This window comes from Juglans microcarpa x Juglans regia, chromosome 4D (assembly GCF_004785595.1).
Source record: "Juglans microcarpa x Juglans regia isolate MS1-56 chromosome 4D, Jm3101_v1.0, whole genome shotgun sequence".
Lineage (NCBI taxonomy): Eukaryota > Viridiplantae > Streptophyta > Magnoliopsida > Fagales > Juglandaceae > Juglans > Juglans microcarpa x Juglans regia.
The window spans coordinates 33,323,855-33,348,746 of NC_054600.1; the positions used below are offsets into that span (position 1 = coordinate 33,323,855).

At 34.2% G+C, this 24,892-nt stretch overlaps 3 protein-coding genes across 4 annotated transcripts; 1 reads left to right on the plus strand and 2 right to left on the minus strand.

Moving 5' to 3' along the window:
* Window positions 1-1,569: 1,569 nt before the first annotated feature.
* LOC121261225 (probable cyclic nucleotide-gated ion channel 14) lies at window positions 1,570-7,503 on the minus strand. Its single transcript, XM_041163475.1, has 7 exons — window positions 6,819-7,503; window positions 6,156-6,732; window positions 5,435-5,647; window positions 5,046-5,350; window positions 4,341-4,452; window positions 3,454-3,690; window positions 1,570-2,707 (listed from the first exon to the last, which is right to left on the minus strand). The coding sequence occupies exons 1-7, from the start codon at window positions 6,836-6,838 to the stop codon at window positions 1,973-1,975; spliced, it is 2,199 nt and encodes a 732-aa protein (XP_041019409.1). The 5' UTR covers window positions 6,839-7,503; the 3' UTR covers window positions 1,570-1,972.
* Window positions 7,504-11,019: 3,516 nt separating this feature from the next.
* Window positions 11,020-15,027, minus strand: LOC121261228 (serine/arginine-rich splicing factor RSZ22-like). Of its 2 annotated transcripts, none has more exons than XM_041163479.1 (6): window positions 14,878-15,027; window positions 14,295-14,397; window positions 13,162-13,250; window positions 12,094-12,322; window positions 11,781-11,900; window positions 11,020-11,313 (listed from the first exon to the last, which is right to left on the minus strand). In XM_041163479.1, the coding sequence occupies exons 2-6, from the start codon at window positions 14,381-14,383 to the stop codon at window positions 11,277-11,279; spliced, it is 564 nt and encodes a 187-aa protein (XP_041019413.1). In that variant the 5' UTR covers window positions 14,384-14,397; window positions 14,878-15,027; the 3' UTR covers window positions 11,020-11,276. The 2 variants fall into 2 exon arrangements, with proteins under 2 accessions (XP_041019413.1, XP_041019414.1); XM_041163480.1 differs by having other exon boundaries at window positions 14,295-14,388; window positions 14,878-14,966.
* An 8,403-nt stretch (window positions 15,028-23,430) lies between these two features.
* Window positions 23,431-24,892, plus strand: LOC121261227 (UDP-glycosyltransferase 90A1-like). The gene has a single exon (XM_041163477.1). The coding sequence runs from the start codon at window positions 23,441-23,443 to the stop codon at window positions 24,839-24,841; it is 1,401 nt and encodes a 466-aa protein (XP_041019411.1). The 5' UTR covers window positions 23,431-23,440; the 3' UTR covers window positions 24,842-24,892.

A 24,892-nucleotide genomic window follows, 5' to 3' on the forward strand; every position in this document is an offset into this window, starting at 1 on the left:
CGGGTGGTAACAAGCTTAGCTTTATAGTTTGTAGGGGTGGCCGAGGTTTTTGGGTCCTACACTTGACACTTCTTCAATTAAAGGGTTTACATAATTGAGGTACAGGATCTTTTGTAGGGCATACGCTGATCCTAGCTTTTTAGATTTTGCTTATGGTTGGCAATATAATCAAAGTACATATTTACCCATCAATCTCTATGGTCCACTCTATTTCGGCATGGACATTGGACAGGCAATCAACAAGATCTTAGATTTGACAAGCCAACTGCTTTCCCCCTTAGCATCTCAAATTCAATTGGGATATACCTTTTTTTTAATGAGTAATGCCACAATTCAATCATAAGTGCGTAAGCGTCTGCGCAATCGTTTTAAAAAAGAGCGGGGTGTACTTTTTTTTTTCATGTTAGTCTCGTATTTACTCATTTTTATTAAAGGGATTGCATAGCATTTACACACTCCACGACTGTAAATGTTATTTTTCTTTTTTAATATACATATATAAATTTGAAGAAAAAAAAAGAAAAAAAAAAGACGAGAACCCCATCTTTTATTAATGATCCCTACTGTGATATACCAAGTTTGATGCTAGTGGTTTAGGTTTAAGGTATTCAGGTAGTAAAGAAATCCAGCGTCAATGTGTAATTGGCCTTGTCTGGATGGCATTTCACCCTTCACTCAATTAATTGTATAGAGCATGTAATTTTATCAACCTCTCAAATATATGGAATTGCATTTTGGATGGATGTAATGTATCAAGAAATGATGTTGAAAGGGATACATCATTTTACAATTAACGAACCTTCGGGCCTTATACGACTCAGCCTTACTTAACAAGGAACTAAGCCCAAAAGATGTTGTATAATCTGAGCTCGGACGGAGTAGTCCAGGCTGAAGGTCAGGTTTTTCTGGGCTCAACGATGAAACGTAGGGTTGAGGCCAAAGTCGGTTTGGATACAAAAATGATTTCATCTCATTTAATTTTATAATTACAATTTTTTTAAATTTTCAGATAAAATATAAAAAAAAAAATTCTACTTTTTCAAATTCTAAAAAATAATAATAATATTAAAAGATAATGTTCTAACAATATTTCATTCAACTTTTATATAAAACTATCTCATCTCATCTCACTATCCAAACAGGACTTAAGTCGGCCACTAGCCTAGCCTGGCCTGTCTGATTTTGTATATAGTTAATATGAAGATTTTTTTTTTTTTTTTTTCTCTCTCTTTCTTTTGAGCAATGGACAAGTTTGTATTCTGCGTATAAGCAGCAAAAGATGCCAGAAATACAACACAAGTGGGATCTAAAATGTAAAAGTCGTTGTATTCCGCATTTTACTGGAGGTCTATATGTGAAGGAAAATTTTAGGTCATAGTAAAATGAAATGATATGATTTTAGATAAAAGTTAAATACAATATTGAGAATATTATTTTTTAATATTATTACTATTTTGAAATTTGAAAAAATTGAATTGTTTATTATATTTTGTGTGGAAATTAAAAAAGTTGTAATAATAAGATGAGATGAAACCGTTTTCGTATCCAAACAGGACCTTAATTATCGAGTATAGAAATGCAGAGCTTTCATATCTGTAGTGACTAGTGAGCCAACAACTCAGTTTTGCACCACAAATTGATGCCCTTTTGCTGTAAAGTTTGCTTGAACTGCGGCAACATTCTACTTTCAACAAGACATGCTAAATATAGGTACAGACTAAGAAACAGCTTTTGAAGGGCAATGACCAATTTACCCTACAAGGATGTATGCAACCGTACCTGCTGTTACAACAAATGATAACGTAAGAAGAATGGATTTTACAGTCCTTCCAATGATGTTTTTGAAGCCTCGCCATCTTTTCCATCCCCACCTATGATACTTAATTGTCTGTCATATAATTTACTTTAGCTGCGTTGAACTTAAATCACCTTCTGGCTCCATCGAGAAGTCTGGTTCTTCAGGCAGTTGAACTTAATCATCTTCTGGCTCCATCGAGAAGTCTGGTTCTTCAGGCTTTTGCAATTTAGGCATTTGAACATCCTTGATTTTCTGAGCTCCTCTTCGCGTGTTTGCAGCAAACCTGGAAGCTAGTATCGTGACACCTAGGTTCTGTTTTGCCTGTGAATTATATGAAGGTGCAGTTGAATGCTCTTCCTCATCTTGTTCGTTTTCACTGGCTACATGCTCGTCAACACTACATGAGAATGACTTTATCATGCTAAGGTTCTTTACCAGCAACCTCTTCTTGTATCGACGCCAAGCAACTTGAATGAAGCAGGCAGCCCATGTCCTCCAGTGATAAGAGTAAAAGCGGAAAGTGTGCTGTAGCTTCTTACTATGGAGACGTCTAAACTGATTGGCAACAAATTTGAGATCTTCTGCTCGCAGTGCAAAGGCTTCCACTTCACCAAGGGATCTAACTGTTCTTGTAGAAGAAGGCAAGTTGAGAGTAGATTTTGGAAGCAATGCCCAAGCAAGCAACTCTTCCCCACAAAAGTCTCCCAGGCTCAAGGTAATTGAATTGAAGAAACCTGTCCGGCCTCCATTTGTCGTTGAGCTCTCAAGCCTCCCTCGGATGATAAAAAGCATTTCTGTCACAGGGTCGCCTTCACGAACAATGTAGGTTCCCTGAGTGCTTAAGGACGACACCAAGCGTTCACAGATGGCATCAAGTAGCTGATTGTCCATCTGTGAGAAAAAAGGTACCTGCAATTGGGGAAAAGGTACTGGTTTAGCTACTAGTGGAGTAAGAAAAATGAAAATCACTGCAACTTGACCTATGGCTTTCAATATCAAGAATGAGAAGAATTAACTGTCTCTAATTCTGCAAGACATTTTCGGTAATCAGTAATCAACATTGAACAGTTAGTTCGCGTTCTGCTATATAGTAGTGCTGTAATACCCAGGCCCTCTTTAAAACACACTTTGCACAAGAAATAGGCAGTCTACTATCACCTCCCGAAGGGTGGGGAGAAAAGTAACAATCTGGATAGGACACAAAGTTATAAGCTGCATAAGACTTACCAGCGCCTGCATTTAAATCTACCAGCAGGATCATAAGGTTTGGACACACACTATTTGCATTGAGCAACAGCCTAATGGGTTATTTTGGAGGGCAGGCAAAGATACGCCCATAATGCAGGAGAATAAGGCAACATATCAGCAAGAAAAAAACAGGTATGCATAAATAGACCAACTGCACAAGCAAATAACTCTTGCCAATTCTTTTAAGATTGATGTAAGTTTGTATTAACACTAGTTCATTTGAACAATTAATTGTCTAAGAAAAAACTAAGTACAGCAGGTAGAGGATAAGAGCTCTTAATTAGGAATAAAAAATAGGTTTAACAGCATCCGGTGATATATATTATCAAAGATGGAACATGTCCTGACAAAATCATGGCCCGGTGCAGACTTTAGCATGAATAAAATGATCCAGAAAGAGAACTTACACGTAGAAGAAGGTCCAAGCATAGGTGGCGTTGGATATCTCGACGTAGATCTGTAGGCAAGGCACTTAAGATCGACTCCTCATCCACCCCTCGAGTTGCAAGCCACTTGTACTGAATAAATTGTCGGACGCGTTCTTTAAGGCCTCGAGGAAGTTGACGATGTCTCATCCACTCCTCAGTGTCTCGTCGCTTGAGCCTCCATTCCTCCAATCTCACGGTGATGGATTGCAGATAGGTCTACACAAAATAGAATGTCTGGAAGATGGTATCTGGACATACTTTTCCCTATGCATAACAAGTTAACAACTAAAATCTACATGGATTGATGCCAATATAGTGCAACGCAAGAGACCTACTGACTGTCACTTTATTAAATATGGTTTTAATAAGTGAGATGTTCAAGACTAGTAAGAAAATGGTGTTCCAACACCTACATACTATCCAGCAGATAGAAGAGTAATGAATTCCGACTTCTATAGTTCAAGACATCTCCTAGAATCAATTATAACACAAACGCTGAAAAAGATCGTACTAATATATACCTGTCAATGACATTAAAAAGAGATTAAAAACCCTAGTGATTTTAGAGATATCTTTCATTCTATATCCTGTCAAAGATACCAAGAAAGAAGTTTTCATACTCTTCAGCTACTTATTTAAGCTGAATAGATAAGAAAGCAAAGGTTCTGAAATTTCAACGGTCAATCAGAATGAAAAATAGAGGCCTTAGTGGGAGGAAAAAACTTGCTTTTACTGGGTCTAGTTAATCATTTCCAAGTACCAACCCACTAGAACAACAATTAATTGCTTCATGGAAGATATTGAGTTTGGATAATAAATATAGCCTGTTGTGAGGATAAATGCAGTAATTAATGGTGGAGGAGTACCTGCATGTTTCCAATCAAATGCGCAAACAAAACCAGACCCAATATTGCAATGAGGATGGCAAATGATGTTTCCCCAATAAATGTGCTTGTGCTTAAATTCTGGCCATAGGAACTGAAAAAATGAAAAAAGAAAAGGAAAAAGAAACATGAAGCAAAAGAGATGAATCATAATTCTGAATGAGCAAGCCATTTAAATTATTTTTTCTGGTTTTGAAGCATATAACTTAATTTTAGATGTGTACAGAAGTTTAGAATCGGGCTTTCAACTCTATTAAATATATCTAGTGCTGTCCTCATTAAGAACAGCATTATTGTTTAATGATTTCCTTTTGTTCTGGGAGGTCTTCTGAGAGCCAATTAGTCTTTTAGGAAAGCTAAAGTCCATCTGTAGATATCAGCTTTTCATACCTCTGATACAATAAGTTCAGGATGTTGTAACAAATGAAATTTATAGTCTGTGGCTATATTTTGATTTTTGTATGTAGGAGACTGGACGCGAGATGCAGTCATGAAATTTCATGAGTATTGTATACACAATCAGATAGATTAGCCTCTTCACTTAAATGTATGTAATCATAAACATAAACTTCAACAGACTACACAGATAATTAGAAGATGCCCGTGTATCATCATATCCTTTAAATAGGAAATAAACATAATGGTGATTGGTGAATATGATTCACATAGCATGTTTGCGAATCATACCTCAAGTTCTGTAAGCCAAACCATAGGCAATAAAGATACTTCTCAATAAACTTTGAGGAGATGACATTATTTGTCACAGCTTTTTCAAATATGCCAAAATTGAAATCGCTACTGCTGTTGTTTGGATTGCAGCCACTAAACACAGCAGTAGTGTTTGCCCATTTCCTGAACTCGGTTGTGTTCCAACTTGTACAAGCCAAGTAACTAAGGTCACATCCGACAGGGCTATCTTCCTTTTTGCATTCTGATTTCCAGCATGTTGCTTGTCGTTCAATGGACAACAAATACCATGATGCCCCTATGACCTGCACAAACAGAAAGTCAAACTACTGCATAATACTCTAAAAAGAAATAAGACGCTAGATAATTAAGTGAAGAAAGTTGCATACATGACTGGCTAACATGTATAGGACGAGATTATATGCAGCCCCGGCCCAAGCAGTTTGTGTGACTACACCGGTGGCTTTAATAATTTGACAACTTAACGGGAAAATGAGATATAGTCTGGGAATATATTGAAGCAGAACAATCAGTACAAGGGCATTGTCAGTATGATCAGCTTGGGAACTTTTAAGTGCTGGTAGAATAAACCATATCACGATCTGCCAAAAAATAAAAAACACAAGCTGATGTTATTTCGCTTCAGATTCAAATCAGAAAGATGTGAAGGAATTAAGAATATCACTATGATGTGAAGGAATTTAGTCCTTTATAGACTTGCGTGGTGTGTAAACTGTGTAGGACTAAAGTTTACACTATCCATTAACAATAAGAGGCAAGTTCGCTGTAAAATCATTATCCCTCCCTCCTCACTTCTCTTATTCTAAATAGGCTCCAATTCATTGTTGAAGGCATGCCTTGAAAATAGAAGAAAACTCTAACAGCCACTTCAACCCCAATCATCTACATAATGGTAACAATTTTGCATTTATATTAGTAGAGTAGAAAGTAAACAAAACTCACCAGTACAGTCTCATTTACTACAGGCCAGTAATCAGACCAAATCAAACTCGATAAACAAGAGATTGGTTTTTCATTTATGATTATTGAGCCACCACAGAACCAAAGAATCAATTGCACATGAATCAGACTCAAACTAATTTGCAGTACCTGAGGAAGAGGCAGTGCAGCCATGAGATCTATGAGGAATTCTGATCTTAAATACCACCTTGCAATCATCTTTGGATCCATGACAAGTTCACCCCTCCCAAAAACTCTTGAACTCGGCGATACAAAAGCCGTCCGGAACTTTATAACCATATGCAACATATAAAATATGTCTGCAACAGTCCGAAAACACGTTATCACAATTCCCAGATTCAAATCAGTTGCCATACACGACGAATTATCATTGTTCACCACCACCACTGGAACGTAGAAAAAAAGTGGATCAACAAAGAGGGCCACCAAGCAAAAGAATAAGAAAACCCTGTTCCATTGAAGGATAATATCACTTCCAGGATCGAGAATTCGTTTCTGCCATAGCTTATGATTCTCTGGGAAAACCTTTAACCTCCCAAACGTGGAAGTTGTACTAGTACTCTGGTTTCTATCACCAGTACCACTCCCTTCTAGTTTAATCAGAGGCGCCGTTGCCTTGTACAGTGACAAGGGCCTTTCCACGTTTTTCTGGGTGTCATTTTTCTCCCAGGAAGGTCGGAAACTTTGATTTTCATCATTATAAAACCTATGAATTTAAAATCTCACTGATCAAATCACAACAAAAGTTGAAAATCGGAAGGAGAATAAATAGAGGATATGGCAGAGAATTACCTCACTTTCTTCAACTCCATGCTTGTATTTTTGTTTGGTCACATACATAAACTAAAACCAAGAGTATACAGAAGAATATAGCAGGCTTGCAACAATACTGTGAAGCGAAGGAGACAATGACTGCATGAGTTCTCCTTGGACAACATTTTTCCGAGTATCCCAATTTTTTCTGAAAAAGAAAAAAAAAATAACTTTATGCTGCTCAGTGAAAGTTGAAATCTCTCTATTTTAACAAACAGATCCTAGTTGAGACTTCGAACAAACAGGCTGAAATGAACCCAAAATCATAAAATCTCTTCCAAAATGTAAATTAAATTCAATGGAACTTTTTTTTGGAGAGAGAATGGGTAGCGCCTGGCTTTGTTGTTTGTTGAAGGCTCAAACTGGGGGTCAACATTAAACATGGTTATTACATGCGGTTCGGTGGTTGACTTTTTATTTAAGCCCAAAAAGAAAATTAACAGTAAAAACAGGGGAATACAGCTCAGACAATCAGTTATTGATGCATATTCAATTAAGAAAACGCAGGATTTAGAGAGAGAGAGAGAGAGAGAGAGGACGTGGATGGCATGAAATAATGGATACGACTGGGTAAGAGTGTCTCCAGTGAAAGACAAACAGAGAATAGCAGAAACCATGTAAAAAAAAAAATCTTTTAATAACAGATTTTTAGCTTTGCATCGGAAATTCATATGGGATCGATCGATTATTTCTTTCTTTTATCCCGGAGATTCGTTATCGAGGCACGATCCCTTATTGCAGAAGAGTCCACCCCACGATTTCAAGGGCCCACCAAGGCGGAGCTGACAAGTGACATGGTTCACAGGTTACTGAATTTTCTGGGACGAGTGAGTTTGGCCGGAGGGTGAGAGAGAATATTCGATTCATTGACCTCAGCATCATCGATTCCTGTAAAGAAAGGTTAAATTTAGATTTTAGCCGATTTTATGGTGTCATGTTCTCCCAAATTTTTCTATCGCCTTGTCGTGTTTTTGGAGGCTACATAATCCGAATAAATATAGAAAAAAATTATATATCTTTTTGCTTTTTCTATCCCAATTTTTGTTGGAACTCGTTGTGAAAACCGTGATGTTGACAAATAACTCTGAACAGTTAAAAGAAGAGAGAAAGATAGGAAGATGGTAGACTGAACACTTGCACCGATAGGTACATTTTTTATTTTTTTTTCAAATGCTAAAAAATGTATTGAATTAATTTTTTTATTCTCTCTTTTTTTTTCTTAAATATTAAAAAATATTTTTTAATGTTCTAAAAAAAATGAAAATGAAAATAACACCATCGGTCAGCTATCGGTAGACCATCGGTCTAGCACGATTATTTCCATAAAAGATATTATTCAAAAGGTCGTGCTAGTCGCCCCCAACTCTTATCATTGGTCGTGACCACTAGTTCATTCTTATTCTTTTTTTTAAAAAAAAATAAATTAAAAATTAAAAAAAAATGCACAAATTTAATGAACTTTTTAAAACATTTAGAAAAAAATAAACAAAATACACTAACTTTGAGCGATACACTTGAGGGGGATTAACTAACATTTTCCTTATTCAAATTCTCTCTAATTTAACGTAACAATCCGTGAACAAACGTGGATAAATTCGTTCGAGACATAATTTACGGCCACTCAGAAGTTGCACTGCACTTCTATTTTCCTTTTCTTTTCTTTCAAGAAATCAAGAGAAAATGCTGAGTAATAAAATCCACAAATCTATGTAAAAGGAATGATTATGAGAGGGGTATAAAGAAATAATGTATGTGCTTACAAGATTTAATGATATATAAAAGAATAACATGGATAATGTGGATTTTGTTTTTTTTTTTTAAATAAAAGACAACGTAGAATGTTGTCAGAACAATAAACTGCATTTATTTCTCTCCAGACTTTATGATAAAGTTTGGACAAAAAACTATAAAGATATTACTCGCTCCCATATAAAAAAAAAAAAATACCACTGGAAGGATGAGAAATAAAAATAAATTAATCAATCCACTAGACAGTTGCAGGCCAGCGAATATAAAGGCAATACAACAGTGACTTGAAAAGCGAAGAAGAATGAACTGTGGAAGTGATGTTAAAAATTACGGCAAATATCGGGCAGCCTCTACCTTCGATGGCCAAGGAATACAGGATGGGAATCGATGGCGATCTATCAGAGAAAAGACTCGAGAGTCAAGACTAATACAAGTGAGCTTTTTAATGTTAATGGAATAGGAAATTAGGGAAGACAAGAAAAAGAAAAAAAGTGTTTTTTCATGTCCGTTGTCAACATTTCAGCAAAGAACAATGATTTATAACAAATCTCAAATAGACAAGTCTCATACAAGTCGTCCTAAAAAAATAGATCTCACTTAAAAAAATGTAAAAAAATATTATCTATTTGAGACTTGATTACTCTTCAGCAAAACGCCACATGTCTCGTGATAAAAGAGAAAATGGATTCTGAGTCAGAGCACTGATATATGACTTAAACTCGTATTTTCTTAGCAGTGCAGAAACATTAATTACATTAGGGAGCCACATTTGACTAAGAGCATCTTCGTTCACCATTTTGAAGATCAGATCTTATTAAATGGACACTACTCATCGCGCAACATGAACAGACAGTATTAGATGTTGACTTCGCAGATTCTAACACTGCTCAAATTGAAGAGGACCTGTTTAAGTTTGCTCGCAAGAAGTACCGTTCAAATTGAATGCTACAGCATTCCCCGGAAGAGATTTTAACTTTTCTTGACTCGAATGTATCAAAAAAGATCATGCTATAACAACAATTATTGTTTAATTGTTTACAACCACACTCGAGTTGTATCGACTTGGCCCAGTTATACAACATTACAAAATGCATAAAAACCAGGACACGCCCACAGATATCTTACGGACGTAGTACCACAGAAACGGGTCTTGAAAGAAAGAACGAACACACACACGTCTATGCATGATGAAAAAGATTTGAAAATCCGTGTAAAAGAAAATTCTCCAATATAAAGCTACTTGCGGCGGTGAATCTCGCCCAACATCATCTGGCAGTGTCGGACTTGGAAGACCCAAAAAATAATACCTTCCAACAAACGAGTTCTGACTGCTTTTACTGACATAACTGCATGTTCAGTTCAGCAATTATCCCATTAGTCCAGAACTTGTTTACTTACGTTGCAGTTGACCGGAAAAATCATTCACAGTGCCGAGCTTTTTTGAAGAGATTAATCATATCAGAAAAAACCAGACCAACTAGGGAAGCCGCTTAAGCACAAAACGCCAAACCAAATCAGATAGCCGCTTTAGCTCTAAAGCCAATAGCCAAAGTATCTCTCTACAGTTGGAGTCCTTGATCTTCTAGTGAAACCAAAACTTAGCCAGAGGTCGCCAACCCACAGCATGAGAACCACCCATGACCCGGTAGATATCAAGGACAAAAAAATACATGAAGGAAATTACAGCAGGCGCATGTAGTCGTATAAACAAATCTTTCAACGACCGTGAATGTCAAAGCCATTCCCACACCCAAATAGAGGTAAAAGTAATCTTACTCCATTTAAGCATCATGGGTAAGATTATTTAGAACCCTAACCACCATTTGCAACCCAACCACTGGAGAGATTAAAGATCATCATCGCTACAAAATCAAAATCCTAAAACCAATACCCCTTTAAAAAAAGCCGGGAAAAAAAAAAAAAAAAGGCTTTCAATGGATCATACACCCCCAAAGTTTGTGAGAATATCCAATTTAGAAAAAGAACCCCAAAACAAATACTTTTTTAAGGAGATTCCCCAAAACCCCTCAGCTTCTGTAGAACAGATACATCATACACCCCAAAGTTTTTGTGAAAATCCAATTTAGAAAACAGAACCCCAAAATAAAAACTTTATCAAGGAGATTCCCCAAAACCCCTCAACTTCTGTAGAACAGATATGTATACCTGCCAGAAGCGTTGGACGCCGCTCCTCAATCCTTTCATGTTAAAAAAAATGAACGCCACAAGAGAGGGAGGTGCATCACAACTGGAGAGATTCAATCAACTAGAAGCATCTACAGAAGTAGCAGGCTGGGACCCACAACCATTCAAAATTGAAGATCCCAGGGTCAATGAAGAACGAAATCCGGGGAGTGCAGAAGCACACCAACAATGAAGCAGGACCAGATGAGACCTCAAAGCCAACAAAAAAAAAAAAAAAAGTATAGGATTTTAGCAAAGCTCTCAATGAACTGCCCTCAATAAACTCATAATGTTGAGATCTGCTATAATGGAACTACATATTCTGCATAGAGAAAAAGAAAACCCAGCTCAAAATTAAAGAAAGAAAGGAACTTATCCAAATCCAAGAGTAGAAGCTGAGGGCGTCGCCCATTTTAACAGTCATACTGAAGTCCAAGCACACTAATTAACATTCATTTCCAGTATCTTCCTCTTAACTACGCCAAGAGAGGGAGGCTTCAATACTCAGCTCCTGCTTCGGCGTCGATCCCTAAGACCATTTCTGCATAAAATAAAGCAGAAACATTACCAAAGATAATAAAATTAATAAATGAAGTTAACTCTAATACTGCCAAGACATGCACTTTTGTTTGTGTGGTAATGGTAATTTTGTGAGTGAGTGGTCCAAATATTTGGTAGTTTAATAATCTATAGCTACTAACATGGGGAATCATGTATGGGATGAAGCTAAGCTAATAAGGTCAGGCCTGATAACAAATTAAAGACGGTGGAACTGTTACACTTGTGCCCAGTTACAGAAGGCATGTGGGAAAGTATAAGCTCATGTTTTGGCTATTGACAGGAAAAAGATGGCAAATAAAAAGGTGTTAACAGTTATGGATATGCACACAAAGCACTTGGCTGTTAAACAAAGTCTAGTAACCTTCCTGCAAGAGAGCACCTTCTACCAACCACCTAAAGAATACAATTTAAAATAAATAAATAAAAAACAGAGCAAAAGAACCTCACCCATTAGCATATGGCACTTCCTCACGTCCACGCCCACGGTACGGAGGTGACTTGCTGTAGCTGCGCCCACGAGGTGTCAAACTGCGGCGTCTAGGGGATCGTCCACTAGGACTGTAACTCCTGCCACACAGTAAGAGTGTCAAAGGGCATCAGGCTACAAGTAGCACGGTTTTCCAACCTAGATTGGGCATATCCCCCATCTTAAGCTCCCACCCCAGCTCAATATCACATTTATACTAATAAGGCAACAGCAGTATTAGTAAAAACACTCTACTTATCAAAAACATAATAAGACTATCTGGCATGAACTTGCCTTCGACCATAACTTGGGCTTCTTCGATATCGAGGGGGGCTGCGACTACGACGCCGTCCCGACCCAACACGCAGACGACACTCACGAGCAAAATGACCAGGCTCACCACACTCATAGCACTTCAAATCAGAACCTCCAGAGCGACCTCGCCCACCTCCACCTCCACCTCCACGACCACCACCCCCACCTCTAGAGTTGTGAGAAAGTTCAACTCTCCAGCCGTTCTTGCCTGTTCATAACAGGAACAAATAGCTAAGGAGAAGGTCTAGAAAATATTCTATGAATAGTAAAAAAATATTTTGAAACAGCTGAAGATAATAGTGAACATTCACGCAAACTTTTGGAAAATTTAAAGTTCAATAAATACAGAATTAATGAACCCTCCAGAAATAAATTCACAGTATCCAAGTATTAATAAATTATGAGACCACAAATCTAAAGGCTTTGTAGAGAATAAAAAAAATCAGAAATAGAAAGTCTGGAAGTGTGTGGCAACTTTAAGTGTGGCGAGATGGCTTCCACATAATAAGGCATTCTATAGGGAGCATGGACTTTGTACACAAAGGAGTTCTGTTCACGGACTTATACCAGTGGGTAGCCCATGTGGTAAGGGTGAACTTGTGTGGAAGAACCCCATGTCACAGGTTCGATTCCCCCTAAAATCAAACTGCGATTTAAGTGGGAGGCCATGGCGGTGGGTTGTTGTGCTCATCTTCTCATACTAAATATGAGGAATTACAAATTATTTTTGGAAAGGTCTTTAAACCTTCCAGGGCTGATTATTAATCTTCTATACCAAAAATAATATATTAAATGCACATTTATATTCATTAGTTGGTTAATATCAATATCCATATTGTATCCTAATTTTTTGAGTATCGTTGTATTGCCACATTCACATTACAATATCAGAGTGTCTTGTACTGAAATAAGTGCCCCTTGGAAAGAAGTTTAGTTGTTACATCACATAGTGTCTCGTACTGAAATAAGTATCCCTTGGAAATAAGTTTAGAAACAACTAAAAACTAGATAAGCACCATAAAAACCAGGAAAACCTTCTACACATACCATCTAGCTCACGGATTGCATCCTCTGCATCCCTACGGTCCTCAAAGTCAATAAAAGCATAACCTGGTGGCCTCCGTGCAACCCATACACTGCACAAGGAATAGATAATCTAAGAATAAAATATAACACGAAATTCCAACTAAATATAACAAAAGTTTCACATGAAATTCCAATTAACACATTCCAAACCATGTATAACCTCCTCTTAGTACAAGGCATGTTTTCCTAATAATAGGGGCAGCTAGTCAAGAGCTAGAAAGCAGGTTTTGCCACCCTTTTGAGTTTTTCTAGAACTTCTTTGTTCTAGTACCACTCAAATTGCTTAAAACTGTATACATATGCCTCACCATATAATGATTTTGAGAAAACAGGTCCGAGAAAATGGGGGAAAAGGGAACTTGGAACCATTATAACATATACCAAAGATGAAAATAATGATGGGCATAGAAAAGGTTTTTAAACCACAATTCAAGTGGTTCAGCACAATACCTAATCCTGGAAAAAGAGACAATCAACCAAAACAAATGCCAATAAGTTCAATTCAAAAAATCAGATCAACAAAGATAGTTGATAAAAACATTTTATGTAGATACTCACTGTGTAAGGTAGGGAAACCAATGGTGTAATGATAAGTGTTAAGCATACATAACTTCCATATTAAATTTTCCAAAAGAATATGGTTCGGGATAAATAAATTTCTAATATTCACATTTCAAGCTTATATTTAGAATATATTCTTTCACTGAAACAACCAATCTCCTTCCTTGAGACATTGCTAGCACTCCTCACAAGCTTAATAAAAAGCAACAAGATGAAACTAAACATTTTAAAGATAAAAAACAATCTTAATATGTGGAAAAAAATTAAGTAACAGAAAAAGAACCTTAATGACTTTGATATAGGCCATATAGTTATGGCCAACAATTAAGCTGGGCCCAACCAAACGGCAGCTAAATTAACTTACCTACCGATGGCATATGATACTCATCATTTCAATTTTAAAAACAGGTAAAAGTATGCACAAATAAAAACTTGCAAAGCAAGATTGAAGAAATGAACTAAAAAGGCTGCAATAAACCAAAATTGCTAAGAACTAAGATATATAGATAACAGTTACTTCAAAATTTTTCTACCTTTCTATAACTCCGAAAACACGAAATTCATCCTCAAGATCCCTCTCACTAACTCGTGGATCCAAGTTTCCCACGTATATGCGAGTCATTTCGCCTACAACAACTGTCATTCACAATGAAAGTCATCTATCAAATGAATAATGATTCATGCACAGAGTGTTTGAAATAGATGACAATATCCGCCGGTAAAAACTCTAAAACTAACATACAGAAAAAATATCTTCAACATTGGTGACATTCTTCATTATAATACGTTTCCCCCATATTCTTCATATCACAAAGATTTTCGGTTCGTCGGTTTTGGGGAGAAACACATAAAAGCACATATCTTGAGGTTTTTCAGATGCAGTAATTTTCCCCCGACTCCCTGAGTTTTCAGGGAAAAACTGTTCCAGAGCCTCCAATTAAGAAAAATTATTTCTCGAAAGAAAACTTTCTATCGAAACGAACGTAAGGAGAAAGGAAGTTAACAAAACGCATACATGCATACAGATCATAGCAAGAAAAATGAGAAAGGGATCTGAACCAGAAGCAGATAGACAGAAAATATAATAGTTTTACACACAGAGTGAGAGATCTGAACCTGAAGTAAACACGGAAAATTTGGCAACCCTAGCAGCAGACTTTACAATTACCCCTTTCTCGTCTGCGCTGCGCGGCTTGCTATTTGGGATTTTATAGATGACGATATTAGCAGCCGAGCCCTGTAAACTTTCTTATTTCCGTTTAGGCCCAACATAACAGAAGTTTTGACTTTTATTACCAAACCTGTGATCAACGATACATGACAAACGGCAAGACGTTTCTGAACTGAGGCACCCATCTTCAAAAAGAGCACTGGAGATATTGTCCAATGGACTTTATGCCCCGTTCGTGTTTAAATTCCCTGTACATAATGGGCTTGATGGGCCCGTGTGGGCATAATGGACAAATACGCTCAGATAATGGTTATGTTTGGTAGCGCGGTATTATATTTTATAAATAATAATGAAAAAATAATAATAAAATATTAAATAATAATTAATAATAAAAATAAATATGTGAAAAATAATAATTAAATAATAAATAATAATCAAATATTCTCGTGATAATACATCCAAACTGTTCTAATGAAATAGAGCTCTAGCACCAGCATCGGTCTCCTGAAAATGGAGGTTTTATCAAAATTTGATGATTTAGGAGTTAAAATGTTGGCATTAGATTCGGTATACCATCAAAGCTCAGTTACAGTATCTTTATTTTCATCTCTATATTTGAAGACTTACTATTTATTCTATGTTCATATTATTTTATTATAAAATATTTTTCTTACATTTCTTATAATTCATGCAATGACCCTTTAGATAGTATCAATAATTTAAGTATCAAATTAAATTATTAATATATATATAGTTAGTATAATTGTAAAATATGAAAAAAAAATTAAAATATTATTATTAAAAAATAATATTATATTATTATTTTAATGAATCTAATGACTAATCCAATGTGGAGTTATGGATAAAGAAGTTTTGAATTTATGTAAAATATGTACTTTTCATCAAATTTTAAAGATGAATTTGATGAAATCAATGCTAATAGCACTAGCATTGGACTCATCAAATGAATCTAATTTTCAAAATTTGATGATTTTAACTTTAAAATCCTGGCATTGGATTCACCATATGCTCAAATGTCAAGCTTTTAGCTACAGTACATTTTCCTACATCTTCAAATTTGAAGACTCACTATTCACACTCTATAACTGTTATTTTATTTACTTAAATTATTGTTTTCCAATTTTGAGCCACAATATATTTAAGTTGAAAAATAATCATTTAAGTATCAAATTAAATTATTAATTAATATATAGTTAGTATAATTGTAAAATATGAAAAAAAATAAATTAAAAATATTAATATTGACATATATTATTTTGATGAATCTAATAGCTAATCCAATGTGGGAGTTATGGATAGAGAGGTTTTGGATTTATGAAAAATATATATTTTTTATCAAATTTTAAAGATGAAAATGATGAATCTAATGCTAATACTTTATAGGAACCTCACACCCTCCGCCTCATCAGCCTGTTAATTGTCCGTTTTACCCCTAATTTAAACAGATGGCTTTCCTTCTCCTTCGGTTTTCAAACAGATGGCCAAGACGTCAATTCCCACAACCATAAGCTGATCCTCAGTACAATGTATCCATGCAGTACAAGTCCAACCGCAAAAAACCCGCAAAAAACCCGCGCATGGTTCTATTTTTCCTCTGCCCTGGCGTGGCGTGCTGTATATATACGTATGGCCACAAATTGCTTCTAAGATTTCCGCTGCCTTCTTCACGATTTCTTTCCCCAGGCCACTGGCAGCACACGTCAAATAACCCATCCCACCGTAAGCCACCACCTATAATTAACAAAAGGCCCCTATTTTAGCCAACTGAAAACACCACCGTACGTGAGCCTCCACCTGCCACACTCCACCCCTCGAACCACCCACCATGGTTGCATCGCATGGCACGAATTCCTCTGTTTTCCAACCTCAAAACAGAGCAACCATGTTGACCACGTAAGGCTCTCCGCACCACCATGAATGACCCACAACTGTCACGGGAACCGCCACCTCAGGCCTCCAGCGTCGGACTGTCCCCACAGCTCGGCTGTGCTTCTCCTATCCTCCATGGACGTGAAACGAGAAGTAGGTAGCTCCCATGTCTCACGGCTTCACACCGACGTCATCTTCAGTTCCATCGCCTATCTCGCTGGAAGACACTCAGAAGACGTCGACCAGTAAGCTTCCCTCCTCCCTCCACGACAGGCGGGCGTTAACCTTACCTCATTCCTCCATTTTTCTCTATCAATAGTGACTTACTTTTGCTCCGCCGTCAATCATCACAGAGGAAGTTAGAAGTCGCCATACAACCACAAAAATGCCGTCCGAACACTTTCTGTCAACCTCGCACGACGTCGGTAAGCCACGCCTCTCTCTCTCTCTCTCTCTCTCTGCTTTGTCGATTTTCTCCATTGTGTAGATTCCTCCATTGTGTTCCCAAGGAGTCTGACATCATTATTAAGAGTAACGATATAAATACAATAAATTATATAATATATTGTATAATAATATTATAAAAAAAAATATTTTTATAAAATTATATTATTTTTATAAAATATTTTATAAAAATATCTCTCGTTTAATATATTTATATAATATATTATATAAAATATTATGTGTAGACCATTTTTTCATTATTAATAGTGATTGGGCTTGTCCGAACTTTGAGAAACACTACTTTCTATTGTCAAAATAAATCTGGATATATTTTGATATGATTATAATTATTTTATAATTATTTTTATTATAAAATAAATTTAATGTATTATATCAAGTGGAATCAATTTATAAATTTAGTTTTATAATTTGTTTTATAAATTTAATACTTCTCGTATACTCTCTCTTATCTTTTCTTCATTAATTATTTAGCTGTGCATTTTTCAGATGGTCAGTAATGATTTGTCCATTTTATAAATTTAGCTGTGCATTTTATAAATTTAGTAATGATTTGTCCATCGTAGTTTTTATTAGTGAATCAGGCAAAAGGTAAGAAATTCATAAGCTAAATTGTGACTTTATTGGTAAGAAAAACTATGGGCCCATGCGTGGGAGCAAACTAAGATTTAGTTTGTTTTCATAATTATTCTCATCTCATTTTATTTTTTCTCATATAATTATTATATTTTTTTAAAATTTTTTACATAAAATAAAATAAACAATTCAACCTTTTCAAATCTTAAAACAATAATAATATTAAAAAAATATATTCTAACAATATTTTATTTAACTTTTAATTTTTATATCAACTCATCCCATCTTATTTATGAAAACAAGCGAGGTCTTATTATTCGTAGTAGTTCAAGAAAAACAAAAAAAATGAGAAAGAAATTATTCACGCCTTGTGTAAATGTCAGTTTTTCTCCCCCGTGAGCATTCACAATGGATTTTTCATCCTATTCTTTAAAATAAATCACCAAAACTCACTTTTTCTATTTTATATACTGATTTTTACAATATATCATACATCAATTCTTATATTATTTCTTCATATCATTTATATATTATTTTTTATTTATTTTAAATATTTTCTCTGACTAATTTACAATATTCTCGTATCTTTTAATAATTACAATATCTCCCACATCTTCACTATTTTCATCACCTGAAAAGCGATTAATGGACTCTGAAAATAGTTTTAGTAAAAAGAACACTTGTCGTCTTTTTATTTTCCTTCACCCAAGTGAAATTTTTCAAGACTTTCTTAGCAACCAAACAAAGCTTGAGTAATACTAGCAAAGCAAATATATACCAATTTATTATAATCACATAACTCAGGGAAAAAAGCAAAAAAGAGAGAGAACATATTTGACACCCAAAAACAGCAAACTCAGATTTTATTTCTCCACGAAATCCTGAGGCCCCAACGTCCTAAACTTTTCTCAATGTTTCAAGGCTTCTAGCCAACAAAGAACGCCAAATAGAAACCGTAAAGAGAGAGCTTTTCGTCTGAATTGAAGCAGCCCGAATCGAGGACCAACAAAGATCGGTAATGAACTTTGCTCTACAGACGCAAAAGCAACACAAAAGAAAAGCTTGCGTCAAACAAACAAAAGGGGCTAAATGAAATTATCCTAAAGTTTAGCAGTGGGGAAATAAGCATTCACATGAAAGAGAAACGAATTAAAAATGTTTTACATGTGTGGACAATGTCCTCTAGATGTAGCGGGATCACCAGTTTTGAACAAGTTGTTTCCTTATATTTTACAGGTAATAGTATTTTACATCATCTATTGAGAATGCTCTAAGTGTCGCTATTTAAAAGTAAGAGTGAAACATCTTAACGGGGCAAAACATGAAAGTAATAATTAAATATTTAATCACTCTAATAAATTTTAAATAGTGACCATATGCAAATTCCACGAAGTCTCTTGCAAAAAAAAAATATGAGATCTATGGTGAAAAAAATGTTTTCAAATGAATTTTAGGTGTGTCTCACTTGTTTTAAAAGAATTACACAAATCTTGCCCACTCTGAAATTGTACAAAATCATTTTTCTTATTAAATTCTAAAGAATGAGAGATAAAAATCCTAATATATTTAAAAATAATTGTATTGGAGATTGTGAGGGTGAATAAATCGAACTAGAAAATTGTTCAAATATGTTTTTAAGAGAAATTTTCTTTTGATATATATAAGATTGTTTTTATTTTTGTATTTAGGTAATTATCATATGAAAATTTGAAATAAAAATATCATCTTAGATTTAAAGATGTTTAATTTAAAATATTCTCAAATATTTGCAAGTAACTTGCTACCAAACAAGCTACTACAGTGATGGTAAGGAAAGCCGAAAGATTATTAAAAGGAAAATGCTCCTTTTATGCCACAATTATGCATGGATTAGTAATTATTGTTATACAGATAGGTATACTTTCAGTTATTAATTTTTTAAAAAATATATAAATAATTTGAGAAAAATTATAACCCATCATCACTTTTCAAAACACTTTACGTAACAATATTTTAAAATGATATGTATTTTTGTAAACTATTTTATAAAAATAACATCATTTTATAAAACTATCATTATTTTACAATGTATTATAAAATTCATTATAAAATATGTTGTATGAATATCATTATTCATAATTTAAATAATATGATATTTTTATAAATAATATGAAAAGGAAAATACTTTAGACATAAATTAATTACACAAAAGTAAATCTATAAACTGATGTGGCTTGATGTGATATATCAAATTGTAAAGTTATTTTTATCGTAAAGTAAATCTAACGGATCTCATGAAACTACGTTAGCTTATAAATTTATTTTTGTATAATCTATTTGTATCTGTGATAGTTCATATATGAAACTTTTCATATATATTTATAAAAATACTAAGTAATTTCTTTACGCTTCGAAATAGTTATGAGTTTTGCTACTCATTATTTCACACACTACACATCATATTTATTTTTACTTTTTATACCTCTTAAATTAATTTAGTTATTATACTCATTATCCATACACCACATATTTTATAAGGAAAAAAATTAAAAATTCACGTGTAGTGTGTGGTATGAGAATGATGAGTATAATTTTTCCATAGTCATAATAGGACAGTACCAACATCCGTGCCCATTAGTGGGTGATAGCTATGGGTGTACAGAATTAGGTCCAGACTGGAAAAATTGACCGAACCGACTGAAAATTTTGGTCTAAATCAGACCGCACCGAATACTATATTGGTTAATCTCGATCTCAAAAATTGTGGACCAAAGACATTCAGTCCTGTCCCGAGGTCTATATATATTTTTAAAAATATTTTTAATAATTTAATATATTATTTTTATATAGTAATTATATAATTTAATAATGTAATTTTCATATATTGTATTATTATTAACCATATAAAATATTAAATAATACATGCTATTAATTAATAATAAATAATAATTCATGTGATAATTCATGTCATTATATGTAAATAGTTAATACATTATACATTCATACATACTCTATTATTTACACTTAATTAAAATAATTAGGTAATTTTTTTTAAATACTTAAGTTGCAACCAAGTATGAATAATTTATGTACAATAAAATTATTTGATATTCATTAACCATATATACAATGTATGATATTATTAATAATTATGCATACTAAAAAGTAAACTCTAAGTATAAATATAATTATAATTATAATTAAATATAATTATAATTAAATATTTTTTAATGAGTTAGTTACTTGATCTTAATCTTAATCTTAATCTTAATCTTAATTTTATTAATTTAAATAATTTTTTATTTAATTTTTTTTAAATAACAATAATAGTAATTAGACAAAATCGAATATACCAATTCGATCAGACCGGTAGCTTATTGGGACCGATCCCAATAAGTAAAAGATTTATAACTATTTTATCTCCATTTTATTACTTTTATTGTATTTATTTTTTTATAAGTTTTTTTTAATATCTTTAATCAATAAAAAAAATTTAAAAAATATACAATTTTATTAATAGTTATTTTCTAAATTATTAAATAAAAAAATAAAAAATAATAATAAAAGAGTAGTTACACTGTCATTATTAAGTGGCAGAGTACAATAAATTACGAAAAGACTAGGTCGGCTCTCAGCAGACGGCCCATTCTGCGATGGATACAGGGAATGCCCCAATCTACGCGACCCAGTGTTGCTGAGAGCTGACTAGTATTTCCGTACCATTATTGTTTTCCACAATTTATTCCGAGTAAAATTGGCGTGGGAGGTTGATAGGCTTTTATTATTGTATTTAAAATATTAACAAGCATGACATATGAAGTCACTTGATTTTGGTATTAATATGAAATCAAAATAGACGAGAAATAAAGGCTTTTCTTTTTGGAGTGGTTATTAGTTTTTTATACATTTAATTATTTTTATTAATACATTTTTAATAAAGTAAAAAGAATATTGATTTTAATGTAGATATTATATTGATTCATCCTTATTTATCTTTTCGGATTTTTTATCTCTTAGCTTCTGTATTTTAATCATGGTTGAATCGCAACGAGAATTTTCCGAGAGGTAAATGTAGTAGAAGAATTTTAAAATAAAATTGTTTATTGGATTGAGTCTGACGTTAGTTAAGGGTTCTGATAATATGTGAAATTATTATTTATCTATAATAATAAGAAATTAAGTGGATAAGAAAATATAGATTTAATTATTTTTATTATATTTATAACGCTCTCCATCACATGTGGGTCAAACTCTCCCTCAATAAATTATACAATACGTGAAATATTTAATTAAATAGAAATAGAGTGTATAGTCAAAATTCAAACTCAAAACCTCTGATATGACCATGTTAGAAAATAAGATAGAAACAAGAGAAACAGGAAGAATTGAAGATTTTAAATACCACATTTTTTCTATTCTTAATCTCAATTGTATTGAATATAAAGCATTAATTGTTTTTATTTATAGAAAATTTATATGAAAATGATATAAGATAAAAATATATTTAAAAATCAAATATCTTGATTTGATAATTATGAAAATCAAATCAGTTGATTTGATAATTATGAAATGAAATAAGGATAATAATCAAATCAAATCGTTGTTTTGATATTATCTCAAACAAAAGCTAATTAATATCACCTAAATATGGATTTTTTGTTGAGAAAAATCGTCTGCGTCTGTATTACCAAAAGATTACCATGTATTATGATTTATGACAACTTTAATTAATTGTAAATGGATAGTGATACACTTATAATTTCTTTACAACTATTTTATAACTCATTTTCAATCAATCAATACAATCATATCACTCCAATAAAAATAAAATTCAATACTAAGAAATTATCTTTAATTTTATGTAGAATTGTAAAGTAGTTATATGTGAATCATTTTCCATTACAAATTGACATGCTTTTAGTCATGATAATATCACGTAGCATTTACTCATTCGCCAATCTATGTGCTGAATTATATGCACGACATATAAAGTTAGTTTAGATTTAGAGATGAGATGAGATAGTTTTAGATGAAAGATAAAAATTTGAAAAAAAAATATTGTAACAATATTATTTTTTAATATTATTATTATTATTTTGAGATTTGAAAAAGTTAAATTAAAAATTGAAAAAATTGAATTATTTATTATATTTTGTGTAGAAATTTGATAAATTTGTAATAATGTGGTGAAATGAAAGACTTTCTAAATCCAAACAAGGCCATAAAGTCACTTGATTTTTACGTATTAAAATTGCATGCAAATTATTTAAAGATGAAAGGTCTCATACTATGTATGATTATTAATAAAATAGAGGTATTGAATCCAAACTCTAAAAAAGGTTTTCATTTTAGAGTGGTTATTAGTTTTCTATACATGATTTAATTATTATATCACTTTATTAATAACTTTTGAATAAAGTAAAAAGATTATTGATTTTAACATAGATATCGATTAATCGTTATTTATTGATCTGGTTATTTCCGAGCATTACCCAAGACACGCGAAGATCCCATGCATTCTCGATCCCTCTCCACTTGTGTATATAAAGAGAGAGGAGCTAGCAAAACTTGAAAAAACCTTTTTCACTTCAAGTTTATAAAATGATCTGCAAGCCTCACATTGTCATCTTTCCCTTCATGGCTCAAGGCCACACCATTCCTCTACTTGATCTTTCAAAGAAACTAAGCTCCCGAAGCCTTAAAGTAACCATAATAACAACCCCTTCAAACTCTTCCTCTATTCGCTCATACACTTCACAATACTCAAACATCCATATCAGAGAAATCTCATTCCCTCATATCCACGAACTTCCCCATGGCTGCGAAAACACGTCCCAACTTCAGTCGCTCGATCAGCTCCTTCTGTTCCTTTGTGCAACCAAAAAACTTCAAGCTCCTTTTGAAGAAACCCTTGAAGATTTGTCCAAGCATCAAGACCCACCCACCTGCGTCATTTCTGATTCATTCTTGGGGTGGACAAACGAGTCTTGTCGCGCTTTTGGCGTATCCCGACTGGTTTTCCATGGGATGGGTGCGTTTGCAATGGCTGTCAAGAAATCTCTATCCATTAACCATAATCACAAGTGCGTCAAGTCTGACACAGAACCATTGGATGTCAAAGGAGTGCGACTTCGGTTTGAGGTCAGAAAGAAAGATTTGCCAAACTCACTGAGGCAGATGGATAGCTGCTTGTCGCAGTTTTTTGTGGAAGCTGAAAAATCTGATTTGGGAAGTTCGGGTGTAATTGTAAACAGCTTCAGCGAGCTAGAAAAAGATCATATTGCCTCATTGGAGTCCTTGTATGGGAATGGGACCAAGGCATGGTGTGTTGGTCCGCTGTTTCTACACGATGAAATGGAGGGAGAAAGAACCACCCAAAATGGGCAGGCATCTTTAGGGAAATGGACCAGTTGGTTGAACCAGCATGAACAAGAAAATTCAGTGATATATGTAGCTTTTGGGTCGCAGGCTGATTTGTCTGAGAGCCAACTTGATGAATTGGCATATGGCTTGGAACTATCTGATATGGATTACATCTGGGTTGTCCGATCAAACAGCAATTGGGAGCCTCCAAGTGATATTGTTAGCGAAGGCAAGAAAGGGTTGGTTCTTAAAGAGTGGGTTGAGCAGAAATGTGTCCTGGCCCATCGAGCCGTAGGTGGGTTCCTGAGCCACTGCGGGTGGAACTCAGTGTTGGAGAGCTTGTCAATGGGGGTTCCGATTTTGGCATGGCCCATGCAAAATGAGCAGCATCTGAATGCCAGATTCTTGGTAGAGGAGATCAAGGTAGGAGTGCAAGTTCCGACAGTGAGCCGTGAGGAAGGGAAGGTTGTGAGGCGTGAAGTGATTTGTGAGGCTGTGAAAGAATTAATGGGAGATGGTAGTGGAAAGAGAGCAAGAGAGAAAGCAATTGAGCTGGGGAAATATGCAAAGAGAGCAGTCCGGGTGGGTGGGTCTTCTTACAAGTGCATGGATGAGCTAATTCACCAATTAAGTCATTAGGAATGACATGTTTCATCTTGCCAATCAATAATAATATATAGGGGTACTAAG